Source organism: Gopherus evgoodei, chromosome 6 (assembly GCF_007399415.2).
Source record: "Gopherus evgoodei ecotype Sinaloan lineage chromosome 6, rGopEvg1_v1.p, whole genome shotgun sequence".
NCBI lineage: Eukaryota > Metazoa > Chordata > Testudines > Testudinidae > Gopherus > Gopherus evgoodei.
The window spans coordinates 1,416,801-1,438,828 of NC_044327.1; the positions used below are offsets into that span (position 1 = coordinate 1,416,801).

Here is a 22,028-nt window from a genome sequence, read left to right on the forward strand (position 1 = left end):
GGTTTTATGGTGATATGAAATCTGGAAAAGAGGGCAGGAATCATCCCCAGGTGTTTCAAGAGGATGACTGTGCACCAGGGATTCCCCAGTGCCTCACATCTAGTCCCGTTGGGTTGCTCCAGGGGGTGCGTGGAAGGAAAGGGGCACCCTGTTGACTAGAGGTGAGAACCAATGCTTGAGGCGCCTTGGGCACTGCGAGCACCTGATGAGGCCTGTCACGGAGCTGCCTAGGAACCAGCTGGCACCATAGGAACAGAAGGGCAAGTGTGTGCAGCATGCACCCAAGGAGACCCATCCCAAATGGCAACAGCAGGGGAAGATGAATGGACGTGGGCCTGACGGGGGTCCCACGTGACAGACAGGGTGAGCACATGATGCACACGAGGAATTTCTCTGTTCCCCTAACACTGAGACAAGCAGGATGCTTCCTAGCCCTTGCCCTAGTCACAGGGGCCTGGTCCAAAGCCCCCGACGTTAGTAAACATTGGCTGCAATGGTTGCAGGCTCATGCCTCTTCCTTGCAGAGGGGTCCTGGGCCAGCGTTAGTTCTGTAGTGCTATGCATGCCCTTGGCCCCAATCCTGAAGGGTACTGAGGTGCCCAACTCCTATTTATTTCAATGGGAGTTAGGTGGCTCAATATCTTTTGAGGCCTACGCAGCGGTGGTGGTGGTATTCTAGTCTAAAGCAGGTCCTGCTGAAAATGTATCTGTACGAAGTTGTGCCTCGGGGCCCCACGTACAGGACTGTACACTCCACTTAGAAAGGAGAAATACTATCTGTGGATTCTTGTCAGAATAATTGTGTTAAACATTTTGTAGGGCTGGCTGTGTTGGCCAGCAGCTGAGGTTTGACTGAAGGCTCTGGAATAGTCTGTGTGTTGCAAAACTGCTGAGTAACCTGAGACGCTCATATTAGGGCCTGGCTAGGCTTCCTTTTCATGCACTGGGGGGAGATGTGCTCGTTCTCCTGCAGCCTGTTGAAGCATGATAAACGAGCCTTGGCTCTGCAGAATGTTACTGGATGACATTGCAAACCCAGGCGATAAAACCTTTCCCCCATGAGCCTTTGACGAGCTGCAAGAGTCCAATGGCACGCCCCTCCATGGAATGTTAACGGCAGCCTCACCGACTCGGGGGCCCAGCCACCCGACAGGAGTCGCTGTGAGGCAGGAGAGGATGACTGCAGCAGCATCCCCTATTCACCCACCCACACACTCACTTAAGCAGCTGCAGCGCCATGGCAGGGTGTGATGATGCAGTTCTGGTGGGACTCAACTGAGACTGCCAATTCAGGACAAATTTCTTAAAACAGGGTAGTTACAGCCCAAGGCTGGGGTTTTTCCACCTCTAAGGCAAACCAAACCAGCCAGACAAAGAGGACTTTGGTCTCACCCCACTGGCTAACCACAAGTCACACAAGCAATTCCCTTAGACACTCCAGTCTCGCAGTATCACCACCGGTGCCACTCGTTATGGGGACAAATGGTTATGAAAACCAACACCCCAGTAAAAGAAAAAAGGTTCTCTCAATCCCAAAGAATCAAGCCCCAGACCCAGGTCAATATACAAGTCAGATCTTAACCACAAATCACTCTGTTGCCAATCCTTTAGAATCTAAAATCCAAAGATTTATTCATAAAAGGAAAAAGATATAGATGAGAGCTAGAATTGGTTAAATGGAATCAATTACTTACAGTGATGGCAAAGTTCTTGGTTCAGGCTTGTAGCAGTGATAGAATAAACTGCAGGTTCAAATCAAGTATCTGGAGTACATCCCACTCTGGGATGGGTCATTCAGTCCTTTGTTCAGAGCTTCAGTTTGTAGCAAAGTCCCTCCAGAGGTAAGAAGCAGGATTGAAGACAACATAGAGATGAGGCATCAGCCTTTTATAGGCTTTTCCAGGTATAAGAACCTCTTTGTCCTTACTGTGGAAAATTGCAGCAAAATGGAGTCTGGAGTCACATGGACAAGCTCCTGCACTTTGCTGAGTTACAAGGCGTATCTGCCTTCTCTCAATGGGTCAGTTGTATAGCTGATGATCCTTAATAGGCCATCAAGCAGGCTAGGCAGAGCTAACACCAACTTGTCTGGGATGTCTCCCAGAAGCACAGCCTAAGTTTGAAACACAGACAGTATAAAGCCAATATTCATAACTTCAACTACAAAATGACACATGCATACAGACAGCATAATCATAACCAGCAACCCATAACCTGGTCTTAGACACCTTATATGACCCCCTTTACATAAGATTTGGTGCCACTATGGGACCTTGGTTGCAACCATGTTCTATATGGTCCCAGATTATATCAATAACGTCACATAGGGTAACTACTGGGGTAGCCCTGCTGCCACACTGGGGTGAGAAGGAGGCCCCGTGCCACTGCCTCTGTCTCTCTGGGCGGGAATGACACCCTCACATGAAGGAGGATATGGTGTGGGGGTAGGACATAAGAACGGCCCTACTGGGTCAGACCAAAGGTCCATCTAGCCCAGTGTCCTGTCTTCTGACAGTGGCCAGTGCCAGGTGCCCCAGAGGGAATGAACAGAACAGAGAATCATCAAGTGGTCCATCCCCTGTTGCCCATTCCCAGCTTCTGGCAAACAGAAGCTAGGGACACCATCCCTGCCCATTCTGGCCAATAGCCGCTGGTGGACCTATCCTCCATGAACTTATCTAGTTCTTTTGTGAACCCTGTTATGGTCTTGGCCATCACAACATCCTCTGGCAAGGAGTTCCACAGGGTAACTGTGCACTGCGTGAAGAAGAACTTCCTTTCATTTATTTTAAACCTGCTGCCTGTTAATGTCATTGGGTGACCCCTAGTTCTTGTGTTTATGAGAAGAAGTAAACAACACTTCCTTATCTCCTTCCTCTACACTAGCACTAGGTGTGGAGTAGAGTTAAAGAGATAGATCCTGGGTGATGGGGGGGCAGGAAAGACACTGGCATGGTGCCTAGGGCCCAAATTGCCTTAATCTAGCCCTGCTTTGCCAGCTCAAGGTATAAATTGTCACAGTTCAGGCAACTGCACCTATATTCCCCCCTACAGTCTGGCAAGGGCACCTACACTAGACATCAGGCTTCTCAGCCGTTCTCTCTTGGGTGGAGATCTGTCTGTCTCCCTCCTGACCAGGGTATTTCCAGGCTGCACAGCTCCCTGCCTGCACTGTGAGTGACCAACAAGTCAGATGGCCTAAGCTGGCCCACTTTGCTCCTCCCCCGCGTACCTGCCACAGTGCTAAGGCACCACACAGCTCTGCCTCAACAAGCACATTTAGTCGTAGGGTGAAAGCATTCTAGGAAAATCATATTACACACAATAAAAGAACTTACACACCTGCTAATGCATTCACCAATGATCACCCCAACTCCAGCAAGTGCCCTTCCCAGGGAAAGGCCTTCAAACCCCACCCAGGGATCTCCTGGGTTACAAGTTCATAACTGCCTTGGCTCAGAACACATACCCTATAAATCAGAGTCACTTCTTTATACCACCAGGGCCACTGCTCTGTCCTCATGGAACAGGTGATCAGAAGACAAAAGGGCCTGTCCTCGGAGCGAAGCAGCAGAAGGCTGCATTCTTAGATACCTGGAGGAGTTACATTTGCACACACTTCCCCTAGCCACATCCTGGGACACTCGCTGAACTTTAAACCTTCACAGTGGTTCAGCTGGTCCTTGCGGCTCATAGCTCTTCCCAAAGGTTACGCTGGCCATGTTCCCACCCCCCCCCACACACAGATGGTCCATATGATCCCACACCAGCACACAACCATTCACATTTTGACTACACTGAACGCCTAAGCTACTTTAACTTAATTCAATCAGTTTGACCTGAATTCAGTGAGGTTTGTCCTGGCTGGTGCAGTAAAGTGCCATGTCTGGCACACAGAAATCGGTGTCAGTTGGTGCTGGGTAGGCACCCTTCGGGACCCCATGGCCTATTGCCTGGCTAGGTTTAGTCCCTGAATGGCATCTCTGCCATTAGCTCGTATTTCACCTGTGTGTAAAACAAGCACTCTGCCAGCGAGCCAGCATGCAGTCGTCAGCCACACAGCGTCACCTGACAACCATCCCCCGTCATTTCTCTCTTCAGAGCTGAGGGGCTGGTGCTCACCTCGTGCTGCAGAGGCTCATGGACTAAGCTCCAGAGACCCCGGGTTCAATCCCCCCTGCCAGTGACCGGGGTCCGTCAGCGTTATGCTCTCACCTGCCCCTTGGGACCCCAGAACTTGTGGGTGTAAACTTGAGATCTGATCCTCCCACTCCCATCTAGCTGTAGGGTATGTGCAGTGTCCCGCTCCTCACCCCCAGGGTTGGCTGCCCAAAGGGACAGCTAAGGCAGGGCTGCCTCCCTGTGAAGCAGTGCTCAGCTGTGCACGGCTTTCAACAGCAAAAGGGTCAGGCCAGGGGGTGTCTTCAAACCTCCCCCATAGCCAAATTCTTTTCTCCGCCCCACCACTCCGAGGTCAGGGCTTGGGGACTCTGGTGGCCTAATCTCTAGAGCCAGGGGCCAGAGTCTTGATCTCCCTCTCCCCTGCACACTGGGGCAGTGGTTGTTCCCCGCACAGAGTCAAGGCGAGTGGAATTCCCTCTCCGCCCTCACCCAGCAGACCATCAGAGCCTGTGGGAAGAAGTCCCCCCTTCCCCCTGACTGTAGGCCCGACTCCCCCAGCCTTAGGGAAGGGATTTGTCAGCAGATGCAACATGGGGTCTTCCTGGCAGTCTCCAAGAGCACGCATCAGCCCTCCTCCTCCCTCTCTGCTGCCCCAGTTGCTTTTGGCTGGGACAGTCCCTTGCAGGCCAGGGGCTAACTGAGGGGGCTGGCGTCACCCCTTGTGATTTCAAAGCGATAATATCCCCTGAAAGAAAAGCTTCCAGCCTGTCCAACACCTCCCTACAGCCAGCACACTGGCCCTGCCGACAGAGCAGTGCCGCAGGCAGGGCCGGCTCCAGGCACCAGCCCAGCAGGCTTCACTCCGGCCCTGCCGAGGGAGCTGTGCCACAGGCAGGGCTGGCTCCAGGCACCAGCCCAGCAGGCTTCACTCCGGCCCTGCCGAGGGAGCTGTGCCGCAGGCAGGGCCGGCTCCAGGCACCAGCCCAGCAGGCTTCACTCCGGCCCTGCCGAGGGAGCTGTGCCGCAGGCAGGGCTGGCTCCAGGCACCAGCCCAGCAGGCTTCACTCCGGCCCTGCCGAGGGAGCTGTGCCTCAGGCAGGGTTGGCTCCAGGCACCAGCCCAGCAGGCTTCACGCTGGCCCTGCCGAGGGAGCTGGGTTACAGGCAGGGCCAGCTCCAGGCACCAGCCCAGCAGGCTTCACGCTGGCCCTGCCGAGGGAGCTGGGTTACAGGCAGGGCCGGCTCCAGGCACCAGCCCAGCAGGCAGCGCGCCAGCCCTGCCGAGGGAGCTGGGCTACAGGCAGGGCAAAGGCGTTTACCCAGGAACCTGAATCCACAGTTTACACCAGCAGCACACATTCAGGTCTAACTATAGGCTTAGCAGTCCCAGGCTGCTTGCCGCACGGCTGCTACCACAGCCCATCATACTGGCCACTGCTGGCTCCGTCATTCCTTGTGCTCCCCACTGGGCTGGCTGTAGGCATCCATTGCCTTGTCTCATTCATACACTGTCAGCTCTTTGAGGCAGAGCCTGTCTTTGTTCAGCACCTGGCACAATGCTCTGCGCTGCTCCAGGAGTGGGGCTCCTAGGCGCTCAGGTAATATAGACAATAAATAACACACCACTGCCCTACTGCTGCTTTCTGACCTTTCCCTGGTGCAAACCCCATGGAAGGCAATGCGAGCCTTTCCACTGGTTTCAGGGAGCTCTGGGCCAGGTCTCTGGTGCAGTGACAGCCACATAGCAGTTTAGAATAACATCACAGCCTCGTGATATGGGTTTATTTTGCTCTGTGTACAGACTGAGGGCCCAGTGCCAGCAATTGGGAGGGAGGGGGGAAAGTGATGCAGAAAGTGGAATGGACCAGTAGGTTCAGGAGGGAGACTGTGTGTGTTTTCATTCTGAGTGGTGTTCAGTTAAAGACGGGCCACAGCCAAAGCCCCAAATTCAAACCCCCTATACCCAGAAACATGCAAATCTCAATGCTGACTCAAGGTGAAATTTGATGCTTGGGTCCATCTCCATTGTAAATTTATCATTTTATTCTGCAACCTCTCAGCAGCAAGCGAGAGCGATTGCAGGAACACTTCAGTGCTCAAGCTGCTGGGGGGGAGCCGTTTCACTTTGGGAATGCGGTGTTCCCTCGTGCTTTGAGCAGAGGACAGGGAATCAGGGGGTTCTGGCCTTTGTTCCTGGCTCTCCCTCTGACTTGATGTGCTACTTGGCACTTGTCAATTGCCCTCTCCTTGTCACCAGCTGTCAAATGGTGATCCTTACCTCTTGGGGTGTCGTAGGGGTCGATTGATGTTTGTAAAGCAGTTGGACAGCCTTGGCTGAAAGGTGCTTAATTACCTACAAAGTATTGTTACTATCAGGGCCGGCTCCAGGCACCAGCTTAGCAAGCAGGTGCTTGGGGCGACCACTCAGGAGAGGGGAGGCAGGTCCAGCTATTCGGCAGCAGTTCAGCGGAGGGTCCCTCATTCTCGGTTGGAGCAAAGGATCTCCCGCTGAAATGCCGCTGATCGTGATTGCGGCTTTTAAGGGGGGAGCTGCTTGGGGCGGCAAAGCCCCTGGAGCCTGCCCTGGTTACTATATATAATTTGCACCAATGGGGGATGGCCCCTAGCAAAAGGAAAAAAGCTCACTTAAGGCCAAATTCTCCTTTCACACTCTTACTGGCATTCCTCTCTCTTCGACACACTGCAGAACTATACTGCATTCCATGGGACAAGAACTGGCATTTCTATAGTGCCATCCATGCTTGGATCTCAAAGCCTTCTATAGTCTGTGCTAGTTCCACATGTGGCCCTCTTAGCAACAGAACATGGGAACAATTCATATGATGGGTAAGAGATCCACACCATGAATCCGAGACAAGAACTTACTTTAATTGTTCTTCTTGAGTAGGGTGACCAGATGTCCCGATTTTATAGGGACAGTCCCGATATATTGGGCTTTTTAAAATATGGGCTCCTATTACCTCCCCACCCCACCCCATCCCCATCCCAATTTTTCACACTTTCTATCTGATCACCCTGTTCTTGGGGAGATCATGTGTGTCTTCTCAGTACTTAAAATTAAATAAAAATGCTTCTTGTGAATGCTTCCTATACTAATTTTATTATTCAGAATAACAAACTGAAATGATCATTATTTGTTCTTTTGAATCAACTTAGAGAGTAGAGCATCGATTACAGAGCTTTCTTGTGGTTCATAATGTGTCCTGGAGGGCTCCAAATATTAACATATTTCATTCTTCACAATCTGGATATCTTGCTTGGTTATTCTAGAATACCAGAAAAAAAGAAAATAAGAGTTTTAGAAATTATTCCTTAGGTGACATTTAGGATTTTTGTCTAGCCAAATAGAAAAATGGTTGATTTTCTAAAAACAGTGTTCAATTTTCCATTCAAAATGTGTGCATTATTACACATCTAAACTGCATACAGAATTAGCATAGTAGCCAGTTATACGCATAATTGGTTATTTGTATGTACAATTATCCAATTTGAAGTTAATGCTGCTAATTTAATGTACAAATTAAGCATATAATGGTGCTTTTTGTGTGTTTAATTACATAAAAATCAGTCAAATTGCTGACATCCTGTTCAAAACTGGTGAAGCCAAGTCTGTTTGCTATTGGCTTCCATGGAATGTAAAGCAGGGCAGAATTTTGCCCAGTGAGACCATAGTAAAATATTGGAGTGGAAAATACAAGGAAACTGCAGTGGGACTCACTCCGCTCTGAAAACATTCTGGCAACTTGACCATTTCAGAAAGCACAATTTCCCTCCTGGTGAACAGTCACTATCAGGCAGACGAGGTGCAACCTCTCTAACTGTGAGCCAATGTCTGACTGACAAGGCATCCGATTGTGGTAACTGCAAAGGGCAAGGCATCTTGTGTATTTTGCTAATTTGTTTAAAAATCCAGCCCAAGAGTTTTTCCTTAATTCAGTAAGAAAAGTACAATGCAATTGGGGTCAGTTGAGAAGTCTCCTCCTTCTTTCTCATTTTGGGGCCATTCTGATTTTCTAGAGTCCAGCCCATCTGATCTGGCTGGATTCAGCAAGAGCCCTGGATTAACTCACAGAGTCAGTGTGTTTTGTTATGTTGTTGCTTCCTCACATGCGCAGCATTACATCAGCTCTCGGTGTGTCATTGCAATGGGCTAGAACACTACCCAAAAGGGGCTAGAATGATTCTGGGCATGGCCCGGAGTGAGAGGCAGCATGCCAACTGCCCTGCCCCAGGAGCTGCTCGGACCCAGACTCCCCGCTGATGCTCCCGTTACCTGCAGAAAGTGATTAACCCCTCACTGCTGGCCTAGCTCAGATACTTGGACAAGTGAGAGAGGGCGGCTGGAGCCACTTCCCCGGTGGGGGAGAAAGGGAGGGAGTAGCCCCACTGGATCCTATGTGGCTGGACCCGGCAGGACTGCCCGGGGGGGGGCAAGTTGGGCAATTTGCCCCAGGCCCCCACGAGAGTTTCTTGAGGCCCCTGGAGCGGGGTCCTTCACTTGCTCCAGGGGCCCTGGAAAACTCTCACGGGGCCTGGGCCCCAAGAGCTTCTTCCGCTCCGGGTCTTCTGTGGCAATTCGGTGACAGGGGGGTCCTTCCACTCTGGGACTCGCCGCCGAAGTGCCAGGTCTTCGGCGGCAATTCAGCAGTGGGGGGCTCCCCACCACCGAAGACCCCAGGCCCCCTGAATCCTCTGGGCAGCCCTGGGAACCGGCAGCCTGGATTCAGGGTACAAAGAGGGGTTTTTACCTGAGTCACAATCTACCACCAAGAGATGAAACTGCCTATGTGCCAGAGAGGTCCCCGACTCAGGAGCCACTCGGGAACATCACTGTTTGCCTTTAGGTTGGGCTGGGACAGCCCGAGAACCCTGCCTCCTTCCCCTCCCTGCTCTGCGCTGTTACCCTAGGCAAAGCACTCTCAGCACTCAGCGGTGGGTGAGCCATAGCCAGGGCGACCTTACCTTCGGCTCTCGCAGAGCATGCACTCGTTGCTGTAGCTCTTGCCATCAGTCCCACAGACAGGGCTGTAATTCAAGGGGCACGCTGGTGCCAGGGCAGCGTGCTCACATGCCGGCTGGAAAGACAGAAGCCGAACAACAGTGATCTAATTCCTGCAGTGTTACTGTTGCAGCAACCAGGGAGCCCCTGTGCCGGTGACAACTTCCACTGTGCCAGGGATGTGGGGTAGAATTATTCTCGATCCCTGTGGGGATTCCCTGGGATGGCCGAGTGACTGAGCTCTGGCAGGGGGTCCTGCATCAGCATGGACCTGGAACTAATTGGGGGGTGGGCAGCACGAACTGTGTCTGCAGTGGGAAAAGTGAATGGTGGTGGCAGGGCAGGGGCTGTATAAGCTGAATCGATGGGGCAGCCTGGACAGGGAACCCTCCTCCCTTCCTGAACCCTCTCGCTTGTGTCTTCTTGTGCTTTCAGCTTTGCCCACAGTAATAAGGAGGTCCTCTAGGGCTGGCAGCGCTAGCAGCCTTTGTTTTCCCCACTGCCCCAGTTACAGAGGGCCCCTGTGCACTCTCTCTTCCCAATGTCCTGCATTGGCTAGAGCTTGGCCCATACATGAACAAGGCAGAAGAGAACAGCAGGATCCTACTCACCACTCTTGGAACCCCTCCTTCCTGAGCCCCTGCCCCTGAAAGGGAAAGGAACCCCATGAAACCCAAGAGCAGGAGTGACACCAGTGTAATGGACAGGCCGGTCTCGCTCTGAGGTCAGTGGCAGGCCAGGCACTGGGGAGATAGCCCTGCTAGGGGGCTGAGGGAGGGGGAAGCTAGCCATGCCTCAGAGCCGAGCATGAGCCTCAACTCAGTGAGCCCGCCCGCCTCAGCCACGTTCCACGTGTTCGGGTTCGGTTCTGCTCCAAGCCACACACAACAATTAACCCTTCGGTTACTGGTTCCAATCAACTTTCAATCTTAGGAGAAGTAAATTCATTCCCGCTCCCCTCCCCCGACCCTACATTCTCTCTCTCTGCTGCTCAGTGCTCTGCTCACCAAGGCCATAGGGCAGGGCCAGCAGCGCCCCCCAGGGTGGAGAGCTGTCACTGCAGCAGAAGAATACACTGCTGCCTCCCAGACAGAATCATAGACTACCAGGGCTGGAAGGGCCCTCAGGAGGTATCTAGTCCAACCCCCTTCTCAAAGTAGGACCAATTCCCAACTAAATCATCCCAGCCAGGGCTTCATCAAGCTGGGCCTTAAAAACCTCTAAGGATGGAGATTCTACCACCTCCCTAGGAAACCCCCATTCTAGTGCTTCACCACCCTCCTAGTGAAATAGTGTTTCCTAATATCCAACCTAAACCTCCCACACTGTAACTTGAGGCCATTGCTCCTTGTTCTGTCATCTGCCACCACTGAGAACAGCCGAGCTCCATCCGTTTTGGAGCCCCCCTTCTATCAAATCCCCCCTTACTCTTCTCTTCTGCAGACTAAGTAAGCCCAATTCCCTCAGCCTCTCCTCGTAAGTCATGTGCCCCAACCCCCTGATCATTATTGTTGCCCTCCACTGGACTATCTCCAATTTGTCCACATTGTTTCTGTAGTTGGGGGACCAAAACTGGACACAATACTCCAGGTGTGGCCTCACCAGTGCTGAATAGAGGGGAATAATCACTTTCCTCGATCTGCTGGTAATGCTCCTACTAATACAGCCCAATATGCCATTGGCCTTCTTGGCAACAAGGGCACATTGCTGACTCATATCCAGCTTCTCATCCACTTTAATCCCTAGGTCCTTTTCTCTAGAACTGCTGCTTAGCCAGTCAGTCCCCAGCCTGTAGCAGTGCATGGGATTCTTCCTTCCTAAGTGTAGGACTCTGCACTTGTTCTTTGCAAACCTCATCAGATTTCTTTTGGCCCAATCCTCTACTTTCTCTAGGTCACTATGGACCCTATCCCTACCCTCCAGCACATCTACTTCTCCCCCAATTTTAGTGTCATCCGCAAACTTGCTGACGGTGCAATTAAACCCATCATCCAAATCATTAATAAAGATGTTGAACAAAACCGGCCCCAGGGCTGACCCCTGGGGCACTCCGCTTGATACTGGCTGACAACTAGACATGGAGCCATTGATCGCTATCCATTGAGCTTTGCTCTAATCTGAGCCTGCCATCGCGAGCCAGGTGGGGGAAGAGAAAGACCTGCTCGGGGTGGGGTGGGGATCAGGCAGTGCACTGGGCAGGTGGGAGGGGGTTGGGACTGGGACCTTGTAGCGAGTCAGTGTGGCTCCCTTCCTGCCCAGGAGAGGGCGCGCCCCACTGGATGCCTGAGTGGGCGGGGCTAAGGAGCAGTGAGCCCGCCCCTCAGAGGGTCAGGCGGAACCCGGAAGCACAAAAGCCGGCTGTCAGAGCTCAGTCGGGGCCCAGCCACTGCTGGGAGCAGACCTGCCGCAGGGAGCTCATGACTGGGAAGCCGCTAGGACCCAGGGCAGTTGCCCTGACTGGCTGGAGCCTCCCCGCGCTCGGTACCGGGAGGAGCTGCCGGAGCCTCCCCGCGCCCGCTACTGGGAGGAGCCGCCGGAGCCTCCCTGCGCCCGCTACTGGGAGGAGCCGCCGGAGCCTCCCCGCGCCCGCTACTGGGAGGAGCTGCCGGAGCCTCCCCGCGCCCGCTACTGGGAGGAGCTGCCGGAGCTTCCCCGCGTCCGCTACCGGGAGGAACCGTCGGAGCCTCCCCGCGTCGGCTACTGGGAGGAGCCGCCGGAGCCTCCCCACGTCCGCTACTGGGAGGAGCCACCGGAGCTTCCCAGCGCCCGCTACCGGGAGGAGCCGCCGGAGCTTCCCTGCGCCCGCTACCGGGAGGAGCCGCCGGAGCTTCCCCGCGTCCGATACCGGGAGGAGCCGCCGGAGCTTCCCCGCGCTCGGTACCTAGAGGAGCCGCAGGAGCTTCCCCGCGCCTGCTACTGGGAGGAGCCGCCGGAGCCTCCCCGCGCCCGCTACTGGGAGGAGCCGCCGGAGCCTCCCCACGTCCGCTACCGGGAGGAGCCGCCGGAGCCTCCCCGCGCCCGCTACTGGGAGGAGCCGCCGGAGCCTCCCACGTCCGCTACTGGGAGGTGCCGCCGGAGCTTCCCCGTCCCTGCTGTTACCCCGAGGAACCCCCTGAACCTCCCTGCGCCTGCTACTGGGAGGTGCCGCCGGAGCTTCCCCGTCCCTGCTGTTACCCCGAGGAACCCCCTGAGCCAGCCTGGCCGGATTTCCCGGAGGAGCTGCCGGACCTGCCACCCCGCCCTGGCCGCGAGGAGCCCATGCTGCTGGACTTCCCGGGGGCTGACGCCATGGACCAGGTAGGCCCGGAGGGGGAAATTGGAAGTAGCCTGGGGGCAGCCGACCCCAGTCAGGCTGCAGACAAACCTGAACCCATGTCAGTGTGTTTCGGCCCGGATCCCCACTGACCGTCAGCAGTGACAGCCGCTACTAGGGCCCTGGCTGGGACGCAGTGGGGCGGGAGGGCCTGCGTCCCCCCTGCCACCCTCTCAAGGGTGGCAGGTTCCCCCTCCCCCTGGCCTGAGGAGGCCATGCTAACAGACCGTTTGTTTGCTCAGCCTCTGCTGAAGGGCCTGAGCCCTAAACTGCTTGTTGCCCCGCCCTGCCCAAGGGCCTGGGCTTCTAGATTGTTTGTTTGCTCTGCCCTGAACCAAAAGGGTCTGAGCTTGGTGACTCTGCGTTTGGTGCCCCGCCCAGCCTTAGGCCGGGGCCCCCATTGACTCTGTATTGTAGTTCGGCCCCCAACCCGGGGCTGGAACTTTGGACCTTCGTGTTTGCTGCCCCAGGACCTGCCTGGCCCGACCGCGTGTAGCGAGCTGGTGTGGCTCCCCTCCGCCCCTCAGGGAGGGTCAAGCCCCGGTCCCACACCTTTAGAGACCCCCAGCTCACTCCAGTGGGGAGTGGGTTTGGAACATGGCTCTGCCTCGTGTGAGCCATTTGGAGGGAGGAGTTGCCAAAGGGTTAGGGGCAGGGGGCTAAAGGGAGAAGGGCTGGGCAGCCTTCAGCTCTGTTCTTGGGCTTGAAGGGGTCAGGGAGCAGCCCCCCTCTTCTCTCCCTGGGGAGAGCCTCTGAGATGGTCCCTCTGTCTCTGGGGCCCCTGCTGCCCCATGTGGTACCTCATGCAGGTGGTTCCCAAACTTCCCTTCCCTCTTACTCTTCTAAGCTGGCCTCCCCCGTCCTCAGAATTGTCTCACTAGGCCGGGCTGGGCCTGTCTGGTAGCAATCCCAGGCCCATTTGTTATTCTGTTGGCTGGTTTTATAAGGCGAATAACATCACTGTAGTTTTTAAAAATACTGAGCCTAAAAAATGCTGAACCTTTGTTTTAACCAGTAACCCTAACTTGTTTCAGTTCCATTCCAGTTCAGGAGGCAGGACGAAAGTATGGGTCAGGTTCGGGTCCAGATCATGGAGAAAAATACTGGTTTGGACGGATTCTCCGGTTCCAGTTTGGTTCTGGATCAGCTCATGGCTCAGACTCCATCCCACAGCCTTCCTGCTGGCGCTCCCACGAAGGTGCAGCAGGCTTGTACCTACACTGCCGACTGCTGTTCCCTGTCTTGTAACCTTGGCCTCCCTGCCTGCCTGCCCATAGACTGTGAGCTCTTCAGAGCCAGTGGGTTTGGAAAGCGCCAAGCACATCATGGGCACCACTGGCATCATGGGATATAAACTGGCCATGAGGAGGTTTAGATTTGAAATTAGACAAAGGTTTCTAACCATCAGAAGAGTGAAGTTCTGGAACAGCCTTGCAAGGGGAGTAGTGGAGGCAAGAGATGTATCTGGCTTCAGGACTAAGCTTGATAAGTTTATAGAGGAGATGGTATGATGAGATTGGTCTTTGACTACTAGCGGTAAATATGCCCAATGGTCTGTGATAGGATGTTGGATGGGATGGGATCTGAGTTACTACAGAGAATTCTTTCCTGGATCCTGGCTGGTGAGTCTTGCCCACATGCTCAGGGTTTAGCTGATCGCCATATTCGGAGTCGGGAAAGAATTTTCCTACAGGGCAGATTGGCAGAGGCCCTGGAGGTTTTTCACCTTGCTCTGCAGCGTGGGGCACGGGTCACTTGTTGGAGGATTCTCTGCATCTTGAAGTCTTTAAACCACAATTTGAGGACTTCAGTAGCTCAGACACAGGTTAGGGGTTTATTATAGGAGGGGTGGGTGAGATTCTGTGGCCTGCGTTGTGCAGGAGGTCAAACTAGGTGATCATAATGGTCCCTTCTGACCTTAAAGTCTATGATTGTATGATTCAAATAATACACAAATCATTCCTTAGATTAACATAATAACGGCCACCACAGAGCCAAATAATAGCTGCACAGATATGAGGCCCAAGGGAAGACATAGCCATTTGCATTTTTTAACCTTTGTTCTAACTAGCCAGTAAACAAAGGTAAGGACTTCCCATTCCTGGGCCCACTCTCGCTTTGCCATTAGATCTCTCCTTAAACCCGCTCTCAGCAGAATCTTCCCCACCAGCAATTGCTCTTCTGTGCTAGGCTGCGAGCCCAGTGACTTGAGGCTGGTGCTGGGTCTCCCTCCCTGGTCTCAAAGGTGCTGGGCACCTTCACAGCCCTGCATTGAAAACATCTGCTCAGTGTGCAGTGGGAGTCAGAACAGCTAACAATGTTCAGAACTATTAGGAAAGGGATAGATAATGAGACGTTAAATCTCACAATGCTACTTCATAAATCCCTGGTACACCCACATCTTGAATACTGTGTGCTGTCTGGTCACCTCATCTCAAAAAAGATGTATTAAAATTGAAAAAAGTACAGAGAGTGGCAACAAAAATTATTAAGGGCATGGAACAGCTTCTGTAGGAGGAGAGGTTAAAAAGACTGGGGCTGTTCAACTTAGAACAGAGATGACTTGGGGTGGAGGGTATGATAAAAGTCAATAGAATAATGACTGGTGTGGAGAAAGGGAACAGGGAGGTGTTATTTACCCCTTCACATAACACAAGAACTAGGAATCACCAGATAAAATGAATAGGCAGCAGGTTTAAACAGAGGGAAGTATTTCTTCACACAATGCCTAGATGGACCCAGTATCTTATGTTCTTAAGCAACAGAAACAGCCCAACTAGGAGCTGACAAACAGTATTCCAGGCCTGATTCCCCACATTACCCCAGTTCTACACTGAGTTACTGCTAAGTTCAGTGGCATGACACCTGCCTCACACTCCTGCAATCCTGTTGTGCCACACGTGGCAAGTGGCATAGAAGACTCAAACTCCCCTTGCATATGGGGCTCAAGACCTACCATACATCCTACAGTAGGCCCTGCAAATCACAGGTTTCAGGGGACAATTCAGTGGACAAGTTTCAGGGCCCACTCCCTGGCCCTTCCCCTCCCTCTCTGCTAATAGCGGTTTTACAAACTTTAGCTCCAGGAGAAATCCAAATGGCTCCACAGCACCCTCTGCTGCCACATTAGTGTGATGCTCCTTGTCCCCGTCCCTGCCTATTCCTTTGTGTCAAGTGCCAAGTTACTCTCACTCCACATTCCACATTTTTCCACCAGAGAATTCAAGAACAAGGGGAAACGTTGAATGTTTTATAAGAGCTCTGCATGCATTGACTGAAAACTTATTTTGGAACTGCAAAATGTGAAAATATCAGAGACGGGCTGATTATTGGGTTAGCAGCTACAACTGAAGACAGATTTAACCCTAGCCACAGCTATACAGATAGCAAAGCAGTTTGAACTAGTCATACAGCAGAATAAAGGGCAGAAAAACCTGTGTGACCGAATGCAACCCTGTATTCACAGGCTACACACCATTGTAATAATCTTTGTACACAATATGCTTAACAACTCACTGATCAATAATACCATGACGAAATTTGTGCAGCAACATTATGTGTAAAGTTATGACCATAAGCTGAAATCATGTCTGAAGTGTGTTTACCAGACAAGTCTGGGGAGGGGGTAAACAAACCAGTTTCTCAAAGACAAAGGACAAGCTGACGCCTCTAGCCAGATGTCAAAGTTGATAGGCCATCCCCAGTCACATGGCCGTTCTTTGGCAGTTAAGGGGAGTAGGAACTGATTGATCTGCATTTCAGCAAACAAAATGGAACCTCTTTTACCTTGAGACTCCTTATCTCCATGCTCACAGCAGGAAGGAACTTGATCTAGGGGTGACCCTCATGAAAAGCCTTTCAAAGGGTGAACGGATTATAAAAGGGATGGGCAAAAAACTCCTCAGGGTCTCTCTCTCTCTCTCTTGCTCTCTCACCTAAGACAACAAAGGAACCAGCCCTTTGGGGGCAGATCCTCACTTGAGAATTTGGCCAGCCCTGTTGCTGGGAACTTGTGGTAAGAATTTTACTTTGAACCAAGTCTAGTTTGTTAAGTTTTAGCACTAGAAGCATTTTATCTTTGTTTCTCATTTCTAACTTTAATACCTTACACTTGTACTCACTTCAAATCTCTTAGTAGTTAAATAAACTTGTTTTAGTCTTAATCAAAACTAAAACAGTATTGTGGTTAAACTGAATTGTTTGGTAACTCCAATTAAAGTAGCAAGCCATTGTACATTGACTCCTTCTAGGGACAACGGACCTCTAATATTTGAACTGTCTAGGAGAGGGCCAGACAGTGCAGAACCCACGTTTTGGGAGAAAGTCTGGGACTGGGAGTGTGTTGGGGTCACCCTTCAAGTGGAAACCCAGGCTGGTGGAAACCAGAGTGTGATTGATGTGTGGCTTGCAGGCTGCAGCCATACACAGACACTCAGGTGTGGCCTGCAGGGTGTTTGGGTATTTGTGAGCAGCCCAGGTTGGGAGCTACAACAGAAAAGCATTGTAAGGAACCCACGATGACAGGGCAGGTGGTGACAACCCCTCACTAGACTGGATTGCACCCAGGAATGCGATATCCTGAAACTAGTTTAGAAGCTGTAAATAGCTACTTGAGTGTTAAAAGTCATTATCACAATACTCTGAGGCCAGGAGACAAAACTCTCAGGCATGGAGGGACAAATCCCAGCCTACATGCACAAGGTGCGGAAAAGTCGTATCTGAGGAGATGGTGCATGTGCAGCCAGAGGCACATGGTGAGATACATGCACAAAATATGGACATTTTGCAGTTCTTTGCTGCACCAAAGCACTCAGGGAGTTATGGACAATAGAGATTCATTGTTTCTGGGATCTATCACTTGTGACAACACAGAACCTGTCTGGCCAGTCAAATTGAGTATTCATGGCAAGACTACTGACTTTAAAACTGATTCAGGAGCAGAGGTCACAGTCCTCTCAGAAGGGATTTACAATCACCTGCAACCCCTCCCGGAGCAGAGGTCACCTCACACAGCTCTGAATAGCCCTGCGCTGTGCTGAATGGCAGGGGCCAATTCACCACAGAAACAACTTACAAAGACACAAGCTGTGATTCAGCTTGCATGTGATCAAAGGATCAAAGACCAACAACTTTCTCAGTCGCAGCATGGGAGCCATGACAGACCTAGTGAGAAAACTGGAAGAATTTGACTGGGGATTTGATGTCATTGACTTTTGAGAAGAGATCCAGTACAAATCAAGTTAAGAGACAATTCTGAACCAGACAGTATACAAATACCCCTACCAGACTAGCTACAGACTTATGTGAATTCAGAGGACATCATTGCCTGCTTGGTGGGGAATATTTGTCCAGGTACATAGAAATAAGGTACTCGAAAGATACAACATTCATGGTGTTATTGAGAAACTGAAATGCCATAGGCACCAACTCTGTGGGTGCTCCAGGACTCAGACACCCACTGAAAAAAAAAATAGGGGGTGCTTAGCACCCACAGGGCCGGATTCATTTTTGTGGGCCCCAGCTCCCAGGCCATGAACCCACCCCTGCTCCACCTCAAGGCCCTGCCCCTGCTCAGCCTCTTCCCCCTAAGGCCCCACCCAGTGTGCCACTCCCAAGGCCCCACCCCTACTTGGACTCTCCCCCCCGAAGCCCTGCCCATGCCCCATGCTGAGGCCCTGTGCCCTGCTCGGCCTCTTCCCCCCCAAGGCCCTGCCTGCTGCTCACATGCAGGGGAGGGGAGAAAGAGAGGAGAAAGCAGGGGAGAGGGGGCGGAGAGGAGTGAGCCTTGGGCAGAGCCTTGGGCATGGAGCAGGAGGCAGGGCCATGGTCCAGGCACTGGGGAACCTTCTGGGTGTTGGCCTGGCCCCACAGACCATTGGTGCCATTGTAAACCTGGTACTGAGCACCGACAAGCCCAGTGTTGCTGGCAGTTTCATCCAGAAAGCCTCTGTGAGACGTAATGGCTTTAAACTGGGACATTAGTGAAGACAGCTTGTAGGTGAGTACAATGTTTTTAATATACTGTAATTCATTATAATGTAATTATGCAATTCATTACTATTTTAATAATGATTACATTGGTAAAATAGCAATGATAGACACATTCAATAACTAGAATATGAAAGAAGTGTATAAATATGCTGAAAATAGCCTCCTCTCAAACACACACACACACACACACACACCTCTTCAAAAGCACCAACCAGCAAAAACAAAAGTCAGTGTCTGCGTGAAGTGCACTTTTACTCATGGCAGTATTCCAGAACAACTAGTGACAGACAATGGACCACAATTCACTGCAGCAGAATTTAAGTCCTTCTGAATGAAATACAAGTTTGATCCTATTACTATCAGCTCACATTACCCACAAGTGAATGGAGAGGCTGAGAGAGCTGTATAGACAGCCAAGAAAATCCTACAGCAGGAAGATCTATTCCTTGCTCTTCTGAGTTGAAGATCAACACCAATAGCAGCTACTGGATATAGTGCAGCACAACTCCGGGTGAGAATACAGCTCAGAAATAGATTCCTTTCCAAAGCTGGAACTGTATCTCCAATGTGGCCAACCATGAAGACAGTAGCCATATTGGATAAAAAGGCTAGTAGAACTTACGAACACTTTTACAACAGATGTCGCTCAGCAAAAGAGCTGCTGGGTCTAGAACCTGGTGACCGAATTCGCTACAAATTTATATGGTGGAGAAAAAGGAAGTGGTGAAGAAAAATAAGTCAGTGCCCAGATAGTATGTGATTGAGACCAACAATCGAGAGGTCCACAGAAACTGTTGACATCTATAGTTTGTTCCTCAGAAAGAACAATCAGAGCAAACTCTACAGGTGGATGCAGAAGAAGAGAAGGACCAGGACTTAAGGATTCTAGACCGACTACAGACAGTCGTTGCAACAAATGACAGCCAAATGACCAAGCTATTATGCATTTGGATTATGTAATTTAAAAACCAGGACAATCCTTCCAGAGACACTTAGACTGCTACCTACTGCTCTACAAAGACAGCGGAGACAGTGTCAATACTGAAGTCAGTAGAAAAGTAGAACTTAGAGGGGAGAAGTAATGGAATGCTAATCTGTACAGTACCTTATTTCAGATCCCCTCAGTACTAAAGGATCTTACAGTGCACACGTCGGGTGTACCTCTCTGAAAAGTACACTCTGCAGTCAGACTACATCTGATGCAGAAGCCTGACCTGCTCGGAGCAACCCTGGGGTCACCCTACAGTGCACAAAGTACAGCTTCCGAGCAGGGTACGGCCCACCGAACCTGTCCACATGGCCCCTGTGCAGTGTGCCCCACTAGGCATCTCTCATTGCCATAGGGCACAGCTCATCCCACGGAGCCCATCCGCACAGCCCTTGTGCATGATATGTCCCCCTCAGGCCATCCATATGGCCCCTGTGCAGGATAAAAACATAAGAATGGCCACACTGGGTCAGACAAAAGGTCCACCTAGCCCAGTGTCCTGTCTGCCGACAGTGGCCAATGCCAGGTGTCCCAGAGGGAATGAACAGAACAGATAACCATCAAAGTGATCCATCCCCTGTCACTCAGTCCCAGCTTCTGGCAAACAGAGGCTGGGGACATCATCCCTGCCCATTCTGGATAATAGCCATTGATGAACCCATTCTCCATGAATGTATCTAGTTCTTTTTTGTACTCCATTATAGTTTTGACCTTCACAACATCATCTGGCAAGGAGTTCCACAGGTTGACTGTGTGATGTGTGAAGAAATGCTTCTTTTTGTTTGTTTTAAACCTGCTGCCTATTAGTTTCATTGGGTGACCCCTAGTTCTTGTATTATGAGAAGGAGTAAATAACACTTCCTTATCTACTTTCTCCACACCAGTCATGATTTTATAGACCTCCATCATATCCCCTTTAGTTGTCTCTTTTCCAAGCTGGTACATCCTCCTCAGCCCCTCCACAGGGCCCCTCTGTGCACAGTATGACCTCCTGAGACTGTCCGCCTAGCCCTTGAGCATGGTATGTCCCACTTAGCCCGTTCATAATGACCAGTCTTGTCGACATGCAAATCTTTCAGGAAGGTCCACATGGGCATGTGATTCCTGCATTTGTGGAGGCTCGGCATGAGTGCCAGAAGCTCCCGGGGGGGTGGGGGACTCAGACCCTGGACTGGGGCCCTGCCTCCTGTTCCACCTCAAGGCTCATCCCCACTCAGCCTCCTCCCCCCCAGGCCCTGCCCAAGCTCCACCCCTACAGGCTGTGGTCCACCACACCAGAAACAGACTTACCACACTGAGCAAGGAGAAGGAACAAAGCCGTGAGGGCCCCCAGCATTCGGACAGTCATGGTGATTCCAGCACAGCTGTGCATACTCTGATCTACTTACAGCTCCTGTTATAGGGAAGGCCTTGTGCTTATCTCTGGGGAGCTGGGAAAAGCCATGTGTCCAGTGTTTATTTAAACTCAGTGCTGACTCCTCAGCTGTGCCCAGGAAGTGTACATTTTTAACAGTGTGTAATCAACCACTGGAACGATTTACCAAGGGTCGTGGTAGTTGACACAGCTACTGCCTCTCAGAAAGGTGGAGTACCTACTGTCACGGAGTGTGGGGGAGTCAGGGCCCTGCACCCCCACTTCCTGTGATTTACCATGACTCTCAGCCAGCCGGTAAAACAGAAGGTTTATTAGACGACAGAAACAAAGTCTAAAACAGAGCTTGTAAGTGCAGAAAACAGGACCCCTTCAATTAGGTCCATCTTGGGGGGTGGGAGCCCAGACCCAAGTTCTGGGCCTCCCTCCACCCCGTCTCCCCAGCCAGCTCCAAACTGAAACCCCTTCCTGCTGCCTCCTCCAGCCCCTCCTCCAGGCTTTGTCCAGTTTCCTGGGCAGGAGGTGTCACCTGGCCCCAGCCCCCTCCTGGGCTCAGGTTACGAAGGGCAGCCACCATCCTTTAGATGCTGGCTGTCAGGTATCATCCCTCAGTGAAGTCAGACCCTTATTTCCCAGCACCATCAGTATTAATGCAGACAGTAAACTAGTAAAACTCTCATGCAGCATTACCAGTTAATACCCCCTACTCCCTATTCCATCACATCTCTCCCCACTTCAAGACTGAACTGAGCGGGGTCACTCTGACCAGTGACCTGGGGAAGTTCGGCCTCCCCTCTCCAGACACTCCCCTTCCCATGGACCACCTCCATATCATAATCCTGCAGGAGCAGGCTCCACCTCAGGAGCTTGGCGTTGGCTCCTTTCAGCTGGTGTAGCCAGGGCAGGGGAGAGTGGTCAGTGTACCCAATGAAGTGTCACTCAAATAGAAATGGCAGTAGTTTAAGTACCCATATCATGCCTTCTTTATGGCCACAATGTTTTGCTCCCAAGCTAACAACTTCTTGCTCAAGTACATGATGGGGTGTTTCTCCCCCTTTTCATCAACCTGCAACACCATCCCCAGTCCCATGTCTGAGGTGTTGGTGAACACCATAAAGGGCTTGTCAAAGTCTGGGTTTGCCAGAACTGGGCCACTGACCAGAGCCTCCTTCAGCGCCCGGAGAGCCTCCTGACACTCCTTGGTCCAGACCACCTTGTCTGGC

The 22,028-nt window shown here is 51.8% G+C and overlaps 1 protein-coding gene across 1 annotated transcript; it reads right to left on the bottom strand.

The window, feature by feature from the left end:
- Nucleotides 1-7,222: 7,222 nt before the first annotated feature.
- SPINK4 (serine peptidase inhibitor, Kazal type 4) lies at nt 7,223-21,039 on the bottom strand. Its single transcript, XM_030566373.1, has 4 exons — nt 20,724-21,039; nt 9,753-9,787; nt 9,105-9,217; nt 7,223-7,408 (listed from the first exon to the last, which is right to left on the bottom strand). The coding sequence occupies exons 1-4, from the start codon at nt 20,803-20,805 to the stop codon at nt 7,363-7,365; spliced, it is 276 nt and encodes a 91-aa protein (XP_030422233.1). The 5' UTR covers nt 20,806-21,039; the 3' UTR covers nt 7,223-7,362.
- Nucleotides 21,040-22,028: the final 989 nt, after the last annotated feature.